The sequence below is a fragment of the Pristis pectinata genome, chromosome 2, assembly GCF_009764475.1.
Source record: "Pristis pectinata isolate sPriPec2 chromosome 2, sPriPec2.1.pri, whole genome shotgun sequence".
Lineage (NCBI taxonomy): Eukaryota > Metazoa > Chordata > Chondrichthyes > Rhinopristiformes > Pristidae > Pristis > Pristis pectinata.
The window spans coordinates 121,269,208-121,290,956 of NC_067406.1; the positions used below are offsets into that span (position 1 = coordinate 121,269,208).

At 38.0% G+C, this 21,749-nt stretch overlaps 1 protein-coding gene across 1 annotated transcript in view; it reads left to right on the forward strand.

Moving 5' to 3' along the window:
- inpp4b (inositol polyphosphate-4-phosphatase type II B) overlaps nucleotides 1–21,749 on the forward strand; it is a 561,052-nt gene that overhangs the window by 67,828 nt on the left and 471,475 nt on the right. The window contains exon 2 of the mRNA XM_052042054.1: nucleotides 13,887–13,951. Coding sequence (XP_051898014.1) covers nucleotides 13,934–13,951 — 18 coding nt within the window. The 5' untranslated portion in view covers nucleotides 13,887–13,933. The remainder of the gene's footprint in view (nucleotides 1–13,886; nucleotides 13,952–21,749) is intronic.

Genomic DNA, 21,749 nt, shown 5'->3' on the forward strand with positions numbered 1-21,749 from the left:
GCTATGTGGAGGAATTTCAAGCCCATTATATACAATCACCCAACAGAACTAAATTTAAGACTTATGATTTTAATGAGAAAGGATTTCAAGAAAATGAATAAAAATGGTTCTTAATTTTGTAACATCAAACTTCATTTTGTGTGTCTGAATAAAACATATTTTCTGTGTTGCATCATTCTGAAATGCCCTTCCATTTATGATAATTGTGTATTATAATTTGTGCTTAGTGTGTTGATGTTGGCTGGAATTGTTTTGCAGGTGATGCAATTGGCCTTTGCACTCCCAGACAGGGAAGCAAATGGAACTTTACTATTGGTCACTACAGAGGATTGAGGTCTCTAATGAGCCCTGTAGTAGAATAGTCAGCTACCACTTTCAGTCTCAGTGGAGGCATAAAGAATGACAATGTAGTTGAGGTACTAGTGGATGGATATGATCTCTGGAACCATATCCCATGCAGGTAATTGCTTTCAAGACTCCGCAGTGTCTAAACTAACTTAGGAAAACAATACTCTGTCAATGCTAAGAAGCATCACAAGGTACTAATAACTGACTGTCCCATTTTGACAAGATTATTAAGGAGGAAAAGAATTATGCTTTAGTGAGTGCAATATCTATAAAGTGGAAATGATGCCACTTTGCTTTGGACTTCTTCAAATTTGAGATAAATATTATCTTCTTCAAATCCTTATTTACTATTTGCATTCTAATACTCAGGGTCTGGCACTGCTGATAAGGCAAAAATTTACTGCCCGTTCCTAATTGCCCTTGACCCATCTTCTTGAATCACTGCAGTCCTTTTGGTGAAAGTGTCCCCACATTGCTTTAGATAGGGGGACAGAGATCTATTTCTATGTCAGGATGGTGAGCAACTTGGATAAGAACCTGCAGTATGCCCAAACATGTTCTATAATTGTCCTTCTTGTGGGTTAAAGTGGCAGGTTTCTATTCTACAGATGATGCAGTCACTATTGTATAATGGAGTCATGGAGTTATACAACACAGAAACAGGCCCTTTGTCGTAATTCTTTCTCGTCCTAAATAACCTTTAGTCAAAATGTCAGCTATTTCTTTACACCAGGATGGAAGATGGATAAAAGTTCAGAAAGAAAATACATCTGTTCAGATACCAATGATTTAATTTTATGTTCACAGACGTAACTTGGATCTGAGTGTAAATTTGTTCTAGTGTAAAGACAAAATGCCATGGCAAAGTTTCTTCTTATTTTTCATGTCTATTCAACAGGTACTGCTTATTAATTTGATGGCTCCATTCTTAGTCCTTATTGATGGATTTTATTGGCATTGTTAATTTTTCTGACCGAAAATAGAACTCTCACCTCTCATCCATCACTTAAGCTGCTTTGGAAAAGCTCATTTGTTTTCTTCTCAAAGATTTATTTTGCTTAAACAATTTTTAAGTCTTCATGAAGCCAGATTCCATCCAGGATTTCAATATTTGAAAACTCTGAACACCTTTCTATTATTTCAATCATTCTGCACACCATTCCTCATTCTGGTATCTATATTGAATTGAAATTAAGAATTTAACTAATTCTTTCATAGTGCCTAAAAGTGACAGTTTATTTGCATAAATTTAGTTTATTAAATAAATTTGAAATGTAAACCAGAAATGGTGACTAAGAATCTGTTGGATTAACACAACAGAAGTGCACCAGGCTCAGTGAACACTGAAGTATCATCCTCACTCTCTGTTCCAAAATTGGGAGAGCTATGCCACTGACTGGTCTCACAATGTTCTGACATAGATCTGATTCTGTGGAAATCACCAGCCCCAATAGGACAGAAGCATCAGCAATGGCACCATAAGGAGTATGCAGCTGGGAGGTGGTCCTGAATAATTACTCTGAATATCATTAAACCTGGAAGTGGGTCAGGCATGGGTAATTAAATCTCCTGCTGACTTTCATCTATAGCAGTATCTTAGCTGATGAATCTCTTCCAATTTTCACTTTCACTCCTGATGGTGTTTGATCAGCAAATTTAGATACAGACTACTTGATTGGCACCCTATCCACCCCCTAAACACTCATTCTTTCTACCACATTGGCTGCAGTGTGTACTGCTGTGTGTTCAAATCTTAAAACTCCCCATCTAATACCATTGCCAGAAGGACTACAGTGGTTAAAGAAGATGGTTCAAGAATACCTTCTTGGAGGGACTAAGAATGGATATAATTGTTTGCCTTGCCAGTGAAGTTCATATCCAGAAAAATGGATAAGTAAAATACACTCTGCCTTTTGTTTTAGTATAAATTATGTGAATAGCTGAAGACCCAATACTGATCTCTACGGATCATCAATAACAGACTGAAATAATTTGCATATTCCTCGTCTCTAATTTCAAATCTCTAACCATGTTAAAATGTTGCCACTAATATTCTGATGGATTTTTATGTAATAACCTACTGTGAGGTACCTTATTAATTTTGAAAATTCGGTCATACTACATCTGGTTCCGCCTTAACATCTTTGCTGGCTACATTCTCAAAAAACTCATATTAGATTTATCAAACACTATTTTCCCTTCATAAAACCTTGTTGATCTTAATCATGATTTTCTATGTGCTTTGTCACCACCTTCTTAAGGGTATATTATAATATTTTGTGAACAACAAATGCACAATCATATTAGCATGTTAATATAGTGAAACTGAGCCAACAGCTTCTAATTCTTTTGAATGTGTACTTAAAGCAAATTTTAATTGAAAGGAAATGGTCACAATTATTTCCTTCAAAAACGATTCTCAGGTTAGATCGCAATATCATGTGTACATATATTTTCACTTTAATTATCTTGAAACAATTTTTACCATTTTATGGATTTGTAGAAGGTTGCAGATTAAAATACTCCACTTTAATGCAATTTGAAATTCACAGTTCCATTTTAATTTTTCACAGTAAATCTTGAGAAGGCTTCATTCAATTTATAATACAAAAGAAATATAAATTACTTTCCGAAAATGATGCCTGTTTAAAAATGGACAATTTATAAGCATCTGAATTTGATTAGTGCAACAAAGACCCCACAGGGGACTGTGCTAACTAACAAATGTAAATTGGAGAGGTTTTCCTGTGGTGATATACCAACCATAACAACCAGATTTTTTAAAACTTTGTTGCCACATAGATTTTTATGTTTTAAGTATATAATTTCAGTATTTTAGTTGATTATTCTACCAATTCAAAATTTTTATAATTAAGCAGAAAAAACAAATTTCAGAGTAGTACATTTTCTAATTTCAGAATTAATGTAATCATTCTGAATTCTAGTTCCAACAGAAAGTAGACCTATTAAAACATACTGATCAAGATGTAAGAAGATATTAAAATAACTAATCAAACTGCAGCTACAGATTACTTATAATGCAGAAATGCATTCCCAAATGCAAATCCCCTATCCACAACTCTGCCCCCCCCCCCAAATTTATAAGCAAATGAAGCAATGAGGAAAATGGGTCCTGAAATAAATATACAAGACATTCATGTGGCTTTGAATGGGTCCCTGGATGCTTGGAGACTGCAACTCAAAATGGCATACGTCAAATTGACAAAATTTAGAGACCTCACACCCATTTTTCCAGGACAACCTAAGTGGCCAGATGTTTAAATTTGCTCTTATATTTCTATTAACCTTGAAAAATGTCCCTTTTGAAAACTGACTGCATTATTTGCAACAGTAAATATTTATATCTCTAAGAATGCTGAACAAGAAATGTGCATTTAAAAGTTTATTAAATGTGACACAAACATTGAACAGTACTTGGGCTGAAAGCTTTTGTTGAATTTATCACCATGATGAATTTTAATGTTTTTATAGTTGGCTTTTACTCTCTGAATTCCTTCATTTTTATCCTAAAGATCCTGATTGCTCAGGACCTCACTGGTCCTGCAATCAAGGGAACAGATGATCTGCTTTCCAGCTTCCATCAATGACCATTGGGTGAGTCAGTGGCACGACAATGGCTGAAGTAGTTTCTTCCATCAATCCTCTATGCACAACTGTTGCTGCATTCAGCTCAATAGTGGAGGCTTAGTTGTTGAATATTCAGAATATTCATGGCTTTTTTATTTTCCCCACATTCCCATCAACTTCCCCTGAGATTCTACTGATCCACACACTAGGAGCAATTAGAGTGGCTAATTTTCCTACCAATCCACACCCTATTGAGATGTGGGAGGAGACATGCAGGCACAAAGAGAACGTTCAGACTCCACACAAACAGCACCAAAGGTCAGAATTGAACCTGTAGGGCAGGAGCTGGTAAACAGCAGCTCTACTAGCTCCACCACTATACAGATGTTGATTTGCTTCTCACAAATGTGGTAAAAAAACAAACTGCTGGGGGAAACTCAGCAAGTCGAGCAGCATCTGTGGTGGCAAAGAAATGGTAAAAGTTTCCGATCATGACCCTGCATCTGGACTGAGAATGTGAAAGGCTGAGAGGGATTGTGAGACAGGGCTGTTAGGTAAAAGGTGGAACCAGGTAAGATGGGGAATGATAGGCAGATAGAGCTGGGTGGGAGAGTGGGGGTGGGGGTGATTGGTGGAGACAGATAAGGCAGATGGAGCCAGGTGGGGAAGGAAAGGGGAGGGGGTAAGGTCGAGACAGAGGCTGGAATGTGATGTGGAACCAGATCAGTGAGGGATGATGGGCAGATGGAACCAGATGGGGGTGGGGATGGGTATAGGGAGGGTAGATCAGGGGAGAAGAAGTCCAGGTGGATAGGTGTCTGGGTGATGGGCAGAATGGGAAAGATGTATTGTTTTTTATCTACTGCTCTGTCAAAGGTCACTTTTTAATCTCCACAGAACCTGACAGGTGCAGAGACTAGAGTTTGATCCTGAACTTGGGTGCTATGTGGAATTTGCACACTTTCCCCTGACTCTGGTTTCCTCCTCCATTCCAAAGATGAACCATAGGTTAAATGGCTATTTCAAATTAGTACATTTGGGTGGCAAAAGCAGCAAAGGAGAGTTGATGGGGATGTGAGAGCGACTACATTACAGGGCTACAAGGGAAGGAGAATGGGGATGATGGGATTGTTGTGTATGGCATGGACACAATGGGGTGAATGGCCTTTTTCTGTGCCATAATAAGTAAGAACTTGGTGGTCACATTGGGTTTAGTTACCAACACTAACGGTATCACCCAATTACTCTGTGCCACATTCACCAATACTCCACATTGCTGAAATCTGCTGAGCTCTTCTTTCATTGCATAGGTTATTGGCCTGGATTTACAGTTGATTGGCTTGGCATTTGATTTAATATGTAAAACGCTTGATTATCCAAGGTAATGGAGGGGAATGCTTCCATGGATAGTACATTAAAAGGCATTAAATATGTTGTGCAATATTTACTTTATTGTTTATTTGTCTGAGAGTTGTTTTAATATTGGTGCCTTTTTCCAGCTTTTCAAGCATTTACAATGATAAAAAAATTTACCTTTCCAAATACAGACATTTGCACACATATTTATGTATAATCTGATTCCCAAGGATAAAGTACTGCAGAACCGTACTGGCCAAAACCTTTCATATTTCTGGAGACTCCTTCCACAGATTTAGTTATCCCTGTTTGAACATTAAACCTTTAAAGTTATGAATCTTGGACTATGTATGCTCATCCATTAGTTCACATGCAAACTTATTGTGCATTGCATAATTAAGAAACATACCAAAATTGCAGTACCATGACAGAACTAAATGCCTCTCCAAATAAGTAACTTTTCACAATCTTTGATGGTACTGAGTTGAAGTGATTTTGTAACTTCTCAGCTACTTCAATAAATAAGACATTGATTGTCCTAAGGAGGCACAAGTAAGTTTGCCAACATCACATTAGGTACCTGGCCCTACTTCCACCAAACAGACGTACTCTTTGCACCCCTGTGTGATTTCATTCCACACATCTGCACCCTCACCCTCTACTTCAATAATGTGATCCACCCGAGGCAGCATTCCTCTCCTTTTGCTGTACAAACTGAAGGGCTCCTGCATCTCGTCATAACCATATCAGCACGGGGTCTCGTAGTGTGAGCCACATCCTGCAGTTTAATCCCACACAAACTACTGGGAGTTTCAGCACCCATAGGAGTAACTATGACAGTATGAGATGAGCAAGTGCCACCACTGTCAAGCTGTCTGTTCCCTAGCCACTGCTCAACAAATGATTACAATGATATCAGATAGCTGATCAAGTGAGACTGGACTGCCAGCAGCTGAGGCACTTCAATTTGTAGCTGTGCTCTCACAGGTGCAAGGTCACCAACCAACAGCATTTCAAGGGTCCCAACATGATTCACAGAGCCTATCTACTGTTCTCCAGACGCTGAGATAGGAGTGTCTAGCTAGAAGTAGTAGAATAAATGTGCCTTCTTTTAAAAATGAACTATCTGTTGACAATTAACTAATTAATGTTTTGATGCAAACAGCTGCATTTGCCTACATACTAAAAATCCTTTCTCATTTCTGACATTGAAAGACTATTTGGGGACTTTGATCATGAAAAACAGATGCAGCTTCCAGAACACTGTGGGGTGCAACTCCTATGCTTTGATGTCAGACAAAGATGGTGGTTCTAAATGATACCTCACTCCAAGCATGATCACAAGCAAATCCAGGCACCTAAAAAGCTTGCATTTTAAGCAACAAACAATCTGCTGGAGGAACTCAGCGGGTCGAGCAATTGTTGACATTTCGGTTCGAACCCCTGCATCAGGACCTTCCAATCTGACCTGAAACGTTGACAATTCCTTTCCTCCCACAGATGTTGCTGAACCTGATGAGTAACTCCAGCAGATTGTTTGTTGCTCCAGATTCCAGCATCTGCAGTCTCTTGTGGCTCCAAGCTTGTATTTCACTTTGGTTTTGGACTCAATGCAGGATTGCCATTTTGAGGTTCAGGAATCCCAGAAGAATGTGTTTCCCAAAACTGCAAAATGCTTTTAATTTGTTCTTGTTGTAAGTTTCCCTTATTACAAGGCTTGAGACTGACTAGATGGGAAATTTTACAGCACAAATCTGAGGCCAAATAGCTTGCCTCTAGATGGATTATTGGGGAATAAGTCTTCTAATTGGCGGTAGAATGAGATCATGGTAGGTACCAAGTGCTGTAGGTAATCTTCAGAGGGACTTATCATGGTGATGGAGTTCAGGACACACTCAAATTCTACTATGTGCAATGTACACAACTCTGTGCTCAGTAGAATGGACCTTACACAGATAAGCACTCACACAAACCTATTCTTTGTTATCTCTGCTATAGTGAAATTAGTAGAGGAAGTAGGGTAAGACTCAGATCATGGAGGAGGGGATGTGATGGGTTTCCTCTGGAGCAGACAAGGGAATTGACTCAGATAGGGAGAATCTGATCTTGGGTCAAGGGCTTCAGGGTATGGGGTACTGGAGAACCAAAAAGTAACAATAGAAATATACATGCCTGTCACTCTCTCCTTCAATTTAAAGTGGTTCATAGAGCTCACTTGTCTAAAGATGAACTATCCTGTTTTTATTTGGATATATTTATTGTGACAACTGCAATAATGGAGAGGCTTCTTTAATTTACATGTTTTGGATGTGTCAGAGTCTTAAAAAATATTGGACAGAAGTGTTGCAAACTTTTTCCCTACTTTTTAAAATAAATGTTAAACTTAATCCTTTGACTACATTATTTGGGATTGTCGGAGAAAAAGATATAACTTTGGAGGCTTCTGATCTACATATTCTGGCTTTTATTTCTCTTATAGCCAGGAGAGCTGTGTTGCTTAAATGGAAGGAGCTACTCCGCCTACTCATGCTCAATGGTTACGGGATGTTATGTCACACCTGAATCTAGAGAAGATCCGTTGTTCAATTTTTGAATCTGACTTAGACTTTCAAACCCTGTGGGGACCTTTTATGAATTATTTTCAAAACCTTTGATTTGGTGACTAAAGTACAGATATTGGCTGATATCATATTGTCTCAAGGGTCTTTCCTTGTCTTTTCTTTTACCAAACAGTTTTGGTTTCTGGTAGTGGGTGTAGATATTTTTTTATAATAAAATTATTCCATTTTTTTCTTTATTAACTAACTATTACATGTGATTATTAATTTAAAGTATTGTGATCTCAAGTATGATTTAACACAATGTATTCAGTAGTATTTTTATCCTCTCTTTGATGCATGTACTCTGTATTTTTTTGTGGAATTAATAAAAATATTGTAAAAAGAAATATACCAAAAGATGACAGGTGTTCCCTTATTATTTATCTGAACAGTTGTGAATTATGTTAATTATATCGCAATAAGTTACAGCCTTCATCAGTGTTTTGCTTCCTTTGACAATGTTTGCCAAGTATGAAAATGCTAAGACTGTTAATTTTCTCTTACTTTTACTATTTTTTTTAGCTGGCCTCCATAATAATGTTTGCTAATGCTAACAAATAACTTATGGGAGCTGGGAAGCCAGGCTTAATTTCCCAATAAGAATATTAAAGCATGAAATGGAAACACAAGTAGGCCATTCAACCTCCCATGCCTGCCCCATCATTCAACAAGATCATGGCCTCTTTATATGGCTGAATATCCAACAACTAGGGTTTGGGGTAGGATCTGTGTAAAAATGGGTGCTTCATGGTTGGTGTGGATTTGGTAGGCCGAAGGCCTGTTTCCATGCTATATTTCTTCATGACTCAAGATCTGTATGCTGAATTGGCAGGAGTAAAGCTTTTCACTAAACTATGTCTGCCCTACGCTTATGCCCAACTTAATGTTGACGAAGAGTCTCAATGCTGCTTGACAATAGACATCCATGAGGACTTGTACTCATAAATCAACCTACTGCATTGGGCAAAAATCATCATCCAAAATATTCCAAGCAACAGTGTTGTGAAAGGTTCAGCATTGTTTATGTAATTATGAAAGAGGAAAATGACATTCCAGTTTTTGAGTAATCATTTGTAAGATTACATCAACATTATGTGAACACTCACAAAAAATCAATGGACTTTTGTGAAAGGGAAATAATTAATTGAAGTCTAAGAGTAGATGAAAATACACTGCAGCCAGTTAAAGAATAAGTTGAGGCCATCAAACTCCAAAATATGATGGAGCGTTTTTAGTTATAATCTAATGCAAAACTAGGCTTCTTCCAGATCTTGCCATTGCGTTGTCACCACTTTACAAGCTATTAAAGAAAGAAGAGCCATGAGGTGGGGGTGGGTGGAGGGGGAGTGGTTAGAACAGTAAAAAGCACATGATTTTTCTAAGAAAATCCTCATGGTTAAGTCATTTCTGGTGCATTGCAACACCAGCTGAGCATTAAACCTTATTTGTGATACTTCTAGGTGTGGAGGTTGGGCAGCGATTAGTCACACTATGTACAGTAGCCGCAAAAGGCCTATTGTTTTAACATCATGTGCATTGAACAAAATGGAAAGGTTTATGTTCAATTCAGGAAAGCAGCATTGGTGATTTATTTAGAGTTACAAGTTTGATCAATGTTTGCTGGAAATCTTTATCACATCAATTAATACCATAATGTACTAAAGGCCAATTTGGGACCTTTGCCTGCTGTTCCAATTGTGGTGGCATTAAGGATGCAGAGCTGGGCCATCCTTATTAGTCTCATCTTCCTTTGGCATTGAATACAGAGCATTTGAGAAAAATGTTTCAGTGAATGCCTCGTCGACATTATTCTGTGAAGAAACCATAAGACAAATAAAAAATGAAATGTATACTACACAGGTGGTAGAAGATACCCTTATGATAAAAGTGGAACATAAAGGGCTATGCAGAAAAATTTTAATTTGAAGCAAAGATATGAATGTACATGAACTGAATGGGCAGATTCAGATACAAATCTGAGAGAAAGTGTGAAACCTTTTCACTGTAGCTGCTATCAATTGTCCACCAACCAGAGCTGTATAAATTGAGGACACAGGGGAGTAATGCAAAAGTATTGTAAAGGAAAACAATGGTTGAACTCCAGGCAGAGTGCAGTTAATAGAGGATTTGTCAATTGGCCTGGCATTGACAAAGGTATAGAAGACCTAGCCTGTAGATATATGCTTTGTCAGGAGTGCAGAACACAACTTGTTAAAGATGTGGAATTGGCTTATAAGGCTGTTCCAGCAGTGCATATTGATTACTGTGAAAAAGGAACAAATTCTTCTTTGTATTAGTTGACAGTCGGTGTTTCTAGAAATAAAGCATGTGGGGTTGTGTTCTCTCACGTGATGCACAATCAAAAACTTGAGATTTTTTTTATATCACACACAGACCTCCTGAAGTTATAATAGATAATGGTCCACAATTTGGATTGTTTCAGTTTGGACAATTCATGAAGAGCAAGGGAACAAAATCCCATTTTACCTTGTTAATACTCAGCTTCAATGGGGGAAGTATAAATGTTGGTTCACAAAGTAAAGGAGGCATCAAAGGAGCAGGTTATGGAAGGTCAAGCTGACATCACCATGAAATATCAATTTGCAGTTTGTCTCCCAAGCTGTAGGATAATGCCATATTCCACAACAAGATTTACTCTGGTTGAAATGTTAATGAATGGAAAACGATTCTTGTATGATGTGATTTGGAAGAAAAAAATGGAAGAATGGCAATTCAAACAGGAAAAGCATCACAGCATAAGATGTAAGGACAACAGCTTCAGCCTGTGTGACAAAGTTTGAAGTTGAATGAAGTTATAAATGCTTGTGATAGTTAAAGTGATTCCTGAACATGTACAAGGAACTGAGGCTTATCATCCCATGCGTGTCTCATTCACTTTCACATATCCTGATTCCCACAGGCAATAATGCTGGAGGTTCCTCCACTGATCTTATTTTGGTCTCTTGTATGTTGCCTTCTTTGGCAGAAGGTTACAGGGAGATTTATAAGTTGCTACAGAAAAGGGAAGGGCATGTATTTGGAGCTTTTGCATCTGGTGGCAAGGTTGAGACGGGATGATAAGAGAATGGTAATGTCTTTAGTAGGAAGTAACGAACTTGAATATAAATTGAGGAAGAAGAATGAGGGGAGTTGCAGGTTTAATAACTGACAGAAGATGAGAAGAGTATAGTGTGGGTGGAAACAGTGTAGGCAGCAAGCACCAGATATCCATTGGAAGTGAGCATGAGAGGAATAAAGTGTGCTCAGCAATTGGTGGTGAAGGATGTTTCTGAATCTCTTTTATTCACACTTTTGCTGAGAAATAATTGGGCATCTTATTCCCTCATGGTAAAACTTTGCCCTATTGTTACCCCTCCAGCTGTCAATTACACCTCTAATGAAGGTTCTGAAAACTGGAGAAATCTTTTTCCCTCTATCCAATCTGTAGGCATTGTCCATTTGAAGAATCAATCAAAATTAAAACAGGAGTTCAGATTTAGTGATTGCAACTTCCCTTTAAGGTGCATTCACTCTTTAAATATACTGCCTGTGACTGCTGCCTTACAATAGACGTGGGTTGGTGGCTGCAGACACAATTGATATAATGATGAAACTCACCAGTTAAAATCGATTAGGACATGCTTGGATTCTGACTCCCAGGGGCTGAACCTGTGATTTTAATCAGATCTGCTTAGGGTTAAAATTGTCACTGTTGTGCTAAAGAGGTATTTCTGAATTTTGTTTTTCCAATTTATTTTAATCATGCAATTTTCAAAAATGAATATTGTTTGAAATATTAAGAGCTGTTTGGACTTAATAATTTGAAGTCTATGTTATGTTTTCAAACAAATGATGGCAAATATATATTTTATCTAGCAAATCAAAAATTCTTCATTGATTTCAGTTTTATTGATGCATTAATTTTTGAAAATAAATGTTGTTACCATTTCAAGAATTTATATTGAGGTGCATATTAAGTGAGGCATTTTGAAAGCTTGACACCTGCAGGGGAATGTATTATACATTAGCTTTGTTGTGATAGCTATTGTAAGCATGGAACAATGAATAATGAAGGGTTGAAACATTTAACTTAATTTTAGTTCCTGGTGCATGAGTGAGTCTAGGGATCATAGGATACTCACTACTAAATTTTATATTGTTTGGGTTGAAGTTGTTTCCAGCTTTGTATAGATCTCTGATGTTGGCTTATTTCCCATCACGTATTGATTTGCATTTTATTCTCCTGGGAGGTGATTTGGATCTTGAGAAAGAGCAGGTTTTTTGTTGTTTGGTGAGAGTCCAGGAACTTGCCTTGGACCACTGGGAATTTACTCAGTTCCTGAACTCATACTGAAATATACTCCAATGTATATTAGAATTCAGACTACTAGTTGGACTATTCTGGAAAAATAGATGGGAATTATATTTTCTTTAATTTGAAAATTACATTTTCACATGCACAGTGGAACTTTGAAGCTACTTCTGTTTAGATTCTGAAAGATACTGTCCTGATTTTAATTGCCACTCGAGTTAATGAAAACCACCTAATAGGAAGGGACAGTTAACATAATACGTTTATCTCCTCTCAACCTGCTCCATGTGCCAGTATCAATCTGCTCTTTTGGACAACATACCAGTTGTAGGAAGGGGGTGGTACTTTATTTTAAATTTATGGATTAGGTCTACTGATGCCATTAGGATCGGGTCTGCAAATGCACTCTGAGCCCTGAATGGGACATTGGGATGCAGGCAGAGGAGTGGGGTGGTTTACCACAGGGTGGTAGAGGCGTGAGTGGAAAGGAGCAAGTGTCAGCTCAGTTATCATGCAAATCCTACTGAAGCCACATCCTGGCCTGAAGGGACTTGGAAAATAATGTTTAAAGTTTTATTTTGGGCAGGTTTGTCGGCCATTGGGGATAGGAGAGTACCTCCACATATTTATTGCAAGCATCATGATTTGCTTTCTCAAGATTATCTGCCTCCTGATATTTGATAGATTGCTGTCCTATTTCTTGACCCTGCCCAGAGCCTTTTAATTCTTCCATGTACCAGATCCTATCCCTCCATGCCCTCTGTCCAAAGTTTTCCACCCTGCCACTGACTGCCAAAGACCAATCACTTTTTCAAGCTGTGACCTCTTGCTGCTAGATACACGCTAGTATTCGCTTCTCATATAGTTCATTCGGTCAGTTGTGAGCCAGGATTTATAAACACATTAATTTATATGAGGTCCCACATCAAGAACAGAAGGACTTCTATGTCAGATTTGTTGCAGGATTCCCTCCCCCTACTGGACTCACCCATGTCCTTCCCACTCACACCTAAAACACCACCCTAAGCCTTTCCCTGTCCTTTTGGAATTTGAAGCTATTGTGCTTTAGTTGGAAGAATTCATCTCCATTTTACTGTATGTTGCTTTTTTAAGAACATTCTCAAGAATGCCTGTTAATGAGGATACTTACTTGATTTGTACTTTAATTATTAAATATTACTAAATCAGTTTAACAAATTATTTCATGTTTTGCATGGTGAAAATAACGAGGTTTCACTTAACTGTACTGGTTGGTCACATGTTATCAAAATATCAATATTTTAACCTGTGTTCCTGGCTTGCTGAACATGATTTCCATAGCTGAAGCCAATTTATCTTAATGTAATGCATTATTATGAGTTTTTATCTTTTATTTAAAAATACTAATGTCTTGTTTTACATAAAATCACACAAGTTCCTGTTTCTCTTTCCCTGTGGAAGCCAATGAAAAAACAGATGGTTTCTGCTGCAGTCACCAAATCTCTCAGCTGCAGGGTAAGAAGAGCCTTCTGGGGAGTTATCTGGCATTTAGCAGGCTGTCATATGTATGCAGCTGCTGGCTGGAGCAGGAATTTTATAATGATTTTCTTCCCTGACCTTTATTACTGATGCATCTTCTTTCAGAACCATCTTTCCTTCACCAGCAGAATACCATTTTATTAATGTTTCATTTTCTCACGCAGAACTAATAGAAAGATGGTGCCGCCTGAAAGGAAACCTGCTGTTCTTAATGAAAAATAGAAGCAGTGTAAGTGATCAGCACATCTATTTCAACCTGCTTTTTATTGTGCTTTCCATTTAAGCTTTTCATTTTATGATTGTAATATTATTTCCTTGGTATTTTTCACTGGTAATTTGACAAAATGTTGAGTACTGTATTGAATTCAACTTTCTGATGAGATCTGATTTGCAAACTGTATCTACTGTTCTTTAATATTTTTCAACAGTCAGTATGTGAAAAGCAGAGATTTTTTAAGTGTAGATGATGACTATTAGTGCTAATTGGCAATCGTCAGGCTGGCCGAGCAAGCAGCTCTGCATGTCAGATATCAAATCAACAGTGCAAACATTTGTAAAAGCGGCATGTAAATTGAAATCAGTCCATGCACATGAAGAATATTTGCAAGGTGTGGTATAAACAGCTTTAAAATTTAATTAGGTGTTAAGTGTGCTGACAGAGGAGCACAAAATAAATATGTGTAATAAGTACTCTGCACATAGCAGTAAGAATCTATAGGTCAGAATACAAGAACAATAACGTGTTTCTAATGGTCTTGCGGCAGCCCTTTGATTAATAATGTATCAAAGTTTTTTCCTTTTCATATTGTCGTTTAGTGAATTTCATCATTAGTAGAATCAGTGCTGATGTTTCATTTCTGCCATCCCAAAGTATGAAGGCAGCTTATCTGTAGATATAATCTGTGAAAAGGAATCTTTCTAGAAGGGGTAAGAGTAATGACACTCTAAATGTTCATATTGTGAGTATCTGTAATATTGAAGGTTTTTAATTTTTAATCATTAGAAATACAGTTGACAGGGATAATAAGAAGTTAGTTGCAGTATGTTGTTTGCTTTGTGCAGTGGTTTATACATTATTTGTGGTTTCTTGATATTTAGCAGTGAAAGTAAATGCTGTCGTAGTACTGGCATAAGAAACCACGCTAAAATGTGTTAGAACTGTTACTTTTGAAGTCTTTTTAACCCTTGAGGTGATGGTTTCAACTGTGCCTACTTTTCAACCAAGATAATCTTGCTAATGTAGCTGACAAATCTATTATAAATGGAAAAACTATGATAACTTAAAGTTATACAGCAGCCATTTAAAGAAAAAAATGTAATCAAATGCTTACTTGAAGTTTGTGTAAAGGCTGAATCAATACATACATATTGCATTGCAACATTACTTGCCTATCTTTTACAATTTCTTTTTGGGCCAACTTTACAAATGAATGGTGTAAAAAAAAAACATTTCAACTTTATACTCAGTAAAGTTAAAGAATAGGAAATCTGTAGCTGTCCAACTGTTTGATACTTTAGAATTTTTTCAAAGTATTATGAGATGATGTGCATGCAAACACTTTCCTCCCAGGATAGTTTTCATACTTGTCGGAGGATGAAGCAAAGATCCTGTGGTGCATGTGTAAGTGCAAATTCTAATTCACAATGCCTTTGTAATTCCATTTACTTTTTATCTACAGCATTATTAAAAGGTTAGAAAATATTACTGATTTCAGGAGCTCAGTTTGCTAGACTCTGGGATCTGTGAATCTCTTAGAGAATTTTGTGGGTCTTCAAATTTACGTCTGAGGCCAGGCATGGCATGCCTTGGGAATTCAGTTTTTTCTGTATTTATTGACCAACAAGAATGCTATTTCTGTACCAGTATATTGGTTTTTAAAATGTTTACTGCAATGAAAACACTGTTTTCTTACTGTTGACATGGTCTTTTGGAAAATAGACAGGGATCCCTGATGGTGCAGAAGTACAATCGAACTTCACAGTAATGAACCCCAGTGGGGCTGTCAAGAGGATCATTATAACAGAATTTGGAATTCATAGCATCAATTTGAATCGAGTTTCATTTGTTGTATTTAAAAATCTATATTCTGTAGATAAAATCATGTTATTTGTGTTTTTCTCAGTGGGTGCCTGAAAATTCACTTGAGTCCAAGCATCAAATGGCAATTTTTTTGGCCCTCCCATAGAATGTATTGCTTGACTGGTGAATGTTATTTAGTGTAGAGTAGTGATAGGGTACTTCACTGAGATCTTCAGAAGTCACCGTACAAGTTTCTTTTGGTTGTATTTGATTATCTTTTCAGAGACAACAATGGTCACATGTTGCCTGTCTGCAATTTGCTCAGTTGTGTTGTTCCCTCATGCTCCTCATTTAGCTGCAATTTGGGTGCAGTTGGCTTGCTATCATATTAGACAATGAACACACAGTTTATTAGAGTTCTTTTTCCTTTAGGTATCATTGAATTGTCTTAATCTGAATTCCATAATTGTACTCACATGGATCCTCCTTAGGTGTCTGCGGTGGTATTACTAATTTCCATTGAAGACAATTGGATCTTGTTGTTGGGATTATTGGAACTGGGATTAAGGATAGTGAGGAAATACTGTATTTCCAGAAGGCCCTGAGTATTTGCCAGTGGTTTCCCCATGGAAAGAAGTTTGAAAAACAATGCTGTATCACCACACTACAATGATAATTTTGTAGTTTGGTTATCTCATAGTGCTTGCTGTCTGCTACACATCAACAGATGTTACATGTTATAACACAGAATATGCTGCTTAGCCTGTTGTTCTTATGCTTTGAAAAAAAATCAATCTTATGCTTCGGAAAAAAAATCTTTCAAATATTCACAATTCTCTGTTCTTCCCCTAAAGCGCTGGAATTTTTACTTTTATATTCAATTTCCTATTAGACGTATTTAACCCACTTGCACCAAAACATAACAGTATTTGTTTTCAGTGGAGAAGCAATGAAGTTCATTGTTGACCTCGAAGTCTTTTGGTGTCTGGAATCAGTTCAAGATGTTCTCTGGTGACCAGCATCTGTGATGTTATCATCATGGCCAAGCAGCCAAGCATATTAAAAATATATTCTTATTATTAATGTTGATGTTGAAATATAATAAAGAAATTTTAAAAATAAACATTCATTTAATTTTATATTCTTCCATATTTTGAAATATTTATTGGAGGGAACTGCAGTAATGAAATCAAAGACACTGACTGTGACTTTGGGAGTTCTGCATCAAACAACAGGACAGGGAAGTCAGGAAGATGCTATCAGTTTTACAGGGAAGTGACAGTGAATGCCTGTAGTTTTGTCATCACTGCTAGTGCAAAGTCAGGGCACGTAACCCTGCAAAAATAATACCTCCTCATTTCCCCTATGATTCTTCTGCCACGTATTTTAAGTTGGTTCTTCAGTTACTAATACATCTAGGGTTCCTCAATTTCTCACACCTGTTTTCTCCTTATTTAGTCTGCATTCTTCATTACTTTGAATATCTCTGTAAACCTTAGCTAAATCTTTTCCATTCCGAGAAGAACATCTCCATCTTCTCTAGTGTTTCCACGTAACTGATATTCCTAATCACTGATACCATTCTAGTAAATGTCCTCTGTGCCCTTTGGAGTATAGTGACCAAGTTTACATTTTTAGACTCTCATGACACAAAGCAATATAAATAGGACAAGAGCTTGGGTTGATTTTGTTATTTTAATTCTGACATTGGAGCTGGTTATAACTTAAATGAAATCCATACGTATTGAAACCTTATTAAGCCTTTTAAAGTCTGCTTGCTCCAGATATGTGGGTGGACTTACCATGTATCTTCAAAGCACTCTTTTTTGTATCTTCTTCTGCACTCTTCTGTAAACAATCTGGTCATGTTCCTGGCCTAAACATTATGGAAGGAGGAGGTAAACACTTGCCCAAAACCCAACTTAATGTGTATTTGACCTGCTGCAGAAAAAAGCAACGGTGCATAATAATTCATTGTCTCACTGAGTTCTCACATTCAGCAACAAAACACTGTATTCTTAAGTGCACTCACCCCTCTACGTGATTAATCATTGCCTGACACCTTTGTTGTGCAAGTGTTACTTGCCACTTAACAACCCATGCCTTAATGTTGTCTAGGTCTTGCTGCATGCTGGCATGAACTGCTTCATTTGATGAGGATTTGCAAATGGAATTTAACATTATGCAGTCATCAGTGCCTTGTGCATTTATTAGACTGGGAGACAGACACATGGAAAAGCAACCTCTTTATGCATTAAGATTCATGATCTTGCCACAGGAAATATCTAGAGATGATCACGAGACTTGCAAGATTTCAGTTTCTTGCCACCCAACTTAACATCTCATGACCTGTAAACTACCAATACCAAGTGTCCACTGAGATCTCCAACCTACTATTCTTTATGCTAGTTTCCTTATGCCACTGGACATTGTATACAACAATGTGAAACCTACACTGAAAAGCAAAAAAAAACTAGACTAGAGATGCTGGAAATCTGAAACAAAATAGAAAGTCCTGGGGAACACAGCAGATTGGGCAGCATCCATGGAGAATGAAACAGAGATAAGGTCTCATGCCAATGACCCTTCATCAGAAAGTGAGAAAACAAGCACATTTTAAGATGCAGAGAAGGGGAGGGCTGGAGAGATCACAAGAAATGTCTGTGACAGGGTAGAGATTAAGGTTGTCCAGGTGATACAATTACTTTTGGAGTCATTTGAAGGAGAGAAATGAATGCTGTAATTAACCAGCAACATTGTTTGATTCTGTAATTTATTGTATGCTAACCAAGCAGCATGCAAGCAAATACCTGGAAAAAACAGGAAGGGAATTGGAGCACTTTAAGTACAGCACTGCAATGTTAAAATGGATGTTGTGGAAGAACCATGAACACATCTGATGTAATAACTGCAGTAGCAATTCTGCAACATCATACGTTAGATTATAGTTTTCTTCTACTTTATATCAAGAATACCCTGGTTTTTAATGAACTCTTCCATATCAGGAATGAAAACTCACGTTTTTGAAAATATAGTATGGCAGAAAAGATATTAGTTGGGCAAAGGGCTTTTTAGAACAAGGGGACATGGCTACAAAATAAGGGCTGGTCATTTAAAACTGAGGCCTGTAAAAATTTCTTCTCTCAGAGTGTAGTGAATTTCTGGAATTCTCTGCCCCAAGGTAGGTGGAGGCCAAATTATTAGATGTACTTAAGGCAGAGATAAATATTTGAAAGATCGAGGAAGTGAGGTTTATGGGGAATTCGCACTGAAGAGGAGTTGAGGCCAGTGTAGATCAACCATGATCATATTAAATGGTGGGGCCTGTCCCTGCTCCTACTTTCGTGTGTTCTTATGGTCCCATGCACTTGCTGCCTTTGTCCTTCTTACTGTAGAGGCTGTAGGCTTGGGAAGTACTGTCAGGGTAGCCTAAGTGAGTATTGGTGGTGGATTTTGTAGATGGCACACATGACGACCACAGCACACTAGTGGTGGAGGAACTGAATATTTAGGATGATAATGGGGTACCAGTCAAGTGGTCTGTTTTGTTCTGGGGTGTCGAGCTTCTTGAGTTTTTTTGGAGTGTACTTATCCAGACAAGAGAAGTGTATTCCATCACACTCCTGACTTGTGATTTGTAAGTGGAAGAAAAGGTTTGGAGTGTTGGGAGGTGAATAATTCATAGAGTCATAGAGCTATACAGCACAGCAACTGGCCCTTCGGCAAGTGTGCAATAGGCTTTCTTCACCAACTTGTCTAACTGTGTTGCCACTTTCAGAGAACTATGTTCTTGCACCCCTAGGTGTTTCTGCTCTACAACACTCCCCAGGGCCTTGTTATTCACTGTGTTTGTCCTGCCCTGGTTAACTTCCTAAAATGCCTCTCTTTGCATCTGTCTGGGTTAAATTCCATCTGTCATTCCTTTGCCCACTTTCCCCAACTAGATCCTGTTAACAACCTTCTTCACTGTCCACCACACCACCAATTTTGGTGCCATCCACAGACTTACTAATCATGCTGCTTACATTTTCATCCAAATCATTAATACATATGACAAACAACAGGGGATCCAACACCAATCTCTGCAGCATACCACTGGTCACGAGCCTCCAATTTGAAAAACACCCTCCACTATACCCTCTAGTTCCTTCCACCAGCCAATTTTGAATCCAGTTGGCTGGCTCACCCTGGATCCCATGTGATCTAACCTTCCGGACCAGCCTACCATGAGGAACCTTGTCAAAAGCCTTGTCAAAGTCAATGCAGACAACATCTACCATACTGCCCTCATCAATCCCCTTTGTCACTTCTTCAAGAAAACTCTATCAAGCTGTGAGACATGATTTTCCATGCACAACATCATGCTGATTATCCCTAATCAGTCCTTGCCTTTCCAAATACGATAGATCCTCTTTCTCAGAATCCTTTCCAGTAACTTTTCCACCACTGATTTTGGGCTCACCAGTCCTAGTTCCCTGGCTTATCCTTGAAACCCTTTTTAAGGCACATTAGCCACCCTCCAGTCTTCCGGTACCTCGCCCATGGCAAAGAAATACAGTATACAAAAACTCTCTGCCAAGGCCCAGCAATTTCTTCCCTTGCTTCCCATAACATCCAAGGATGAACTTGATCAGGCCCTAGGGATTTATCCACCTTTATGTCCCTCAAGACCACCAACACCTCCTCTTTCATAATATCAATATATTTCAGGACATCACTGTTCTCTTCCCTGAATTCTCTGGCTTCCTTGACCACCTCCATGAAAAATGCAGATCAGAAGTATTCATTTAAGGCATACCCAGGATACCCAGCCTCTGACCCACTCTTCTCTTATTCCTTAGGACATAGAAGGAGGCTATTTCACCCATCAAGTGTATGCTGGCTCTTGAAACATTTCCATCTGCTCCACAGCCCCATGAATTTCCTGGTAATCACATGCCCATCATCAACACCCTGATTTTTCTGCTACCAACAACACTAAGGGATAATTTACAGTAACCAATCGACACACTTTTGTAGAGACGGTGTGCAAACTCCACACAGACAGCATCTGAGATCAGGATTGAACCTGAGACTCTGGAGCCATGAGTCAACAGATTTATGTTGCACCACTGTGCCACCCTTTTATGTCCAGAGTATTGATGTGACTGACCTATTGAGCTTCTAGTCCTTAATAATCCACAGGATGTTGATGGTGGGGGACTCAACAGTGTTAATATTATTGAATGTAAAGGTTAGGTGATGTGAGTCTCTTTTTTTGGATATGAGGGAAAGAGATTGATGGGATTGGTTTGAGAACTGGCACACACTTGATGAGTTTAATGGCCTCATTCTCTGTTGTAAGGTAATAGGAAGTAAATCATTTCTATAAAATATAATTCCAGAGATGCAATTGCCTGGTTTGAACTTGGATTTCTGAATTATTAGTCCAGATCTTTCTAGTCTGGTAATTTAAACATTGTGCTGCCTCTACTCCTACTACTGAGGATGATTTATCCTCCAAGAATTGAATTTTTTGTTTTGTTTATTTGTTCATGGGACTTAGACATTGGTGACAATTCTGTCATTCTGTTGTTTATTGTTCATCCCTAAATGCCCCTGAATTGAGGAGACAGTTAAGAGTCAAGTGCATTGTTTGGTCTGAGTCTCATATGGGCTAGACTGGGCAAGGATGGCAGATTTTCTTCCTTCAAGAACATTAAGAACCAGATGGATGTGTACAACAATCTAGTGGTTTTGTGGTTATTGTTACTGAGATTAGCTATTTTTTTAATTCCAGAATTATTTAATTACTTGAATTTTAAATTCCCCCACTGAGTAAACTCAGCCGGGAACTTGCTAGCTTTCCAATCACATTGCATGTTGCCGAAGCTCAGTAGTGGCACTATTTGCTCACTACGGCACAGAAGAAGGCCATTTGGCGCATCAGCTAAATGTTATCTGTGTGGAGTTTGCATGTTCTTCCTGTGACTGCATGGGTTTCCCTGGGTGTTTTGGGTTCCTCTCA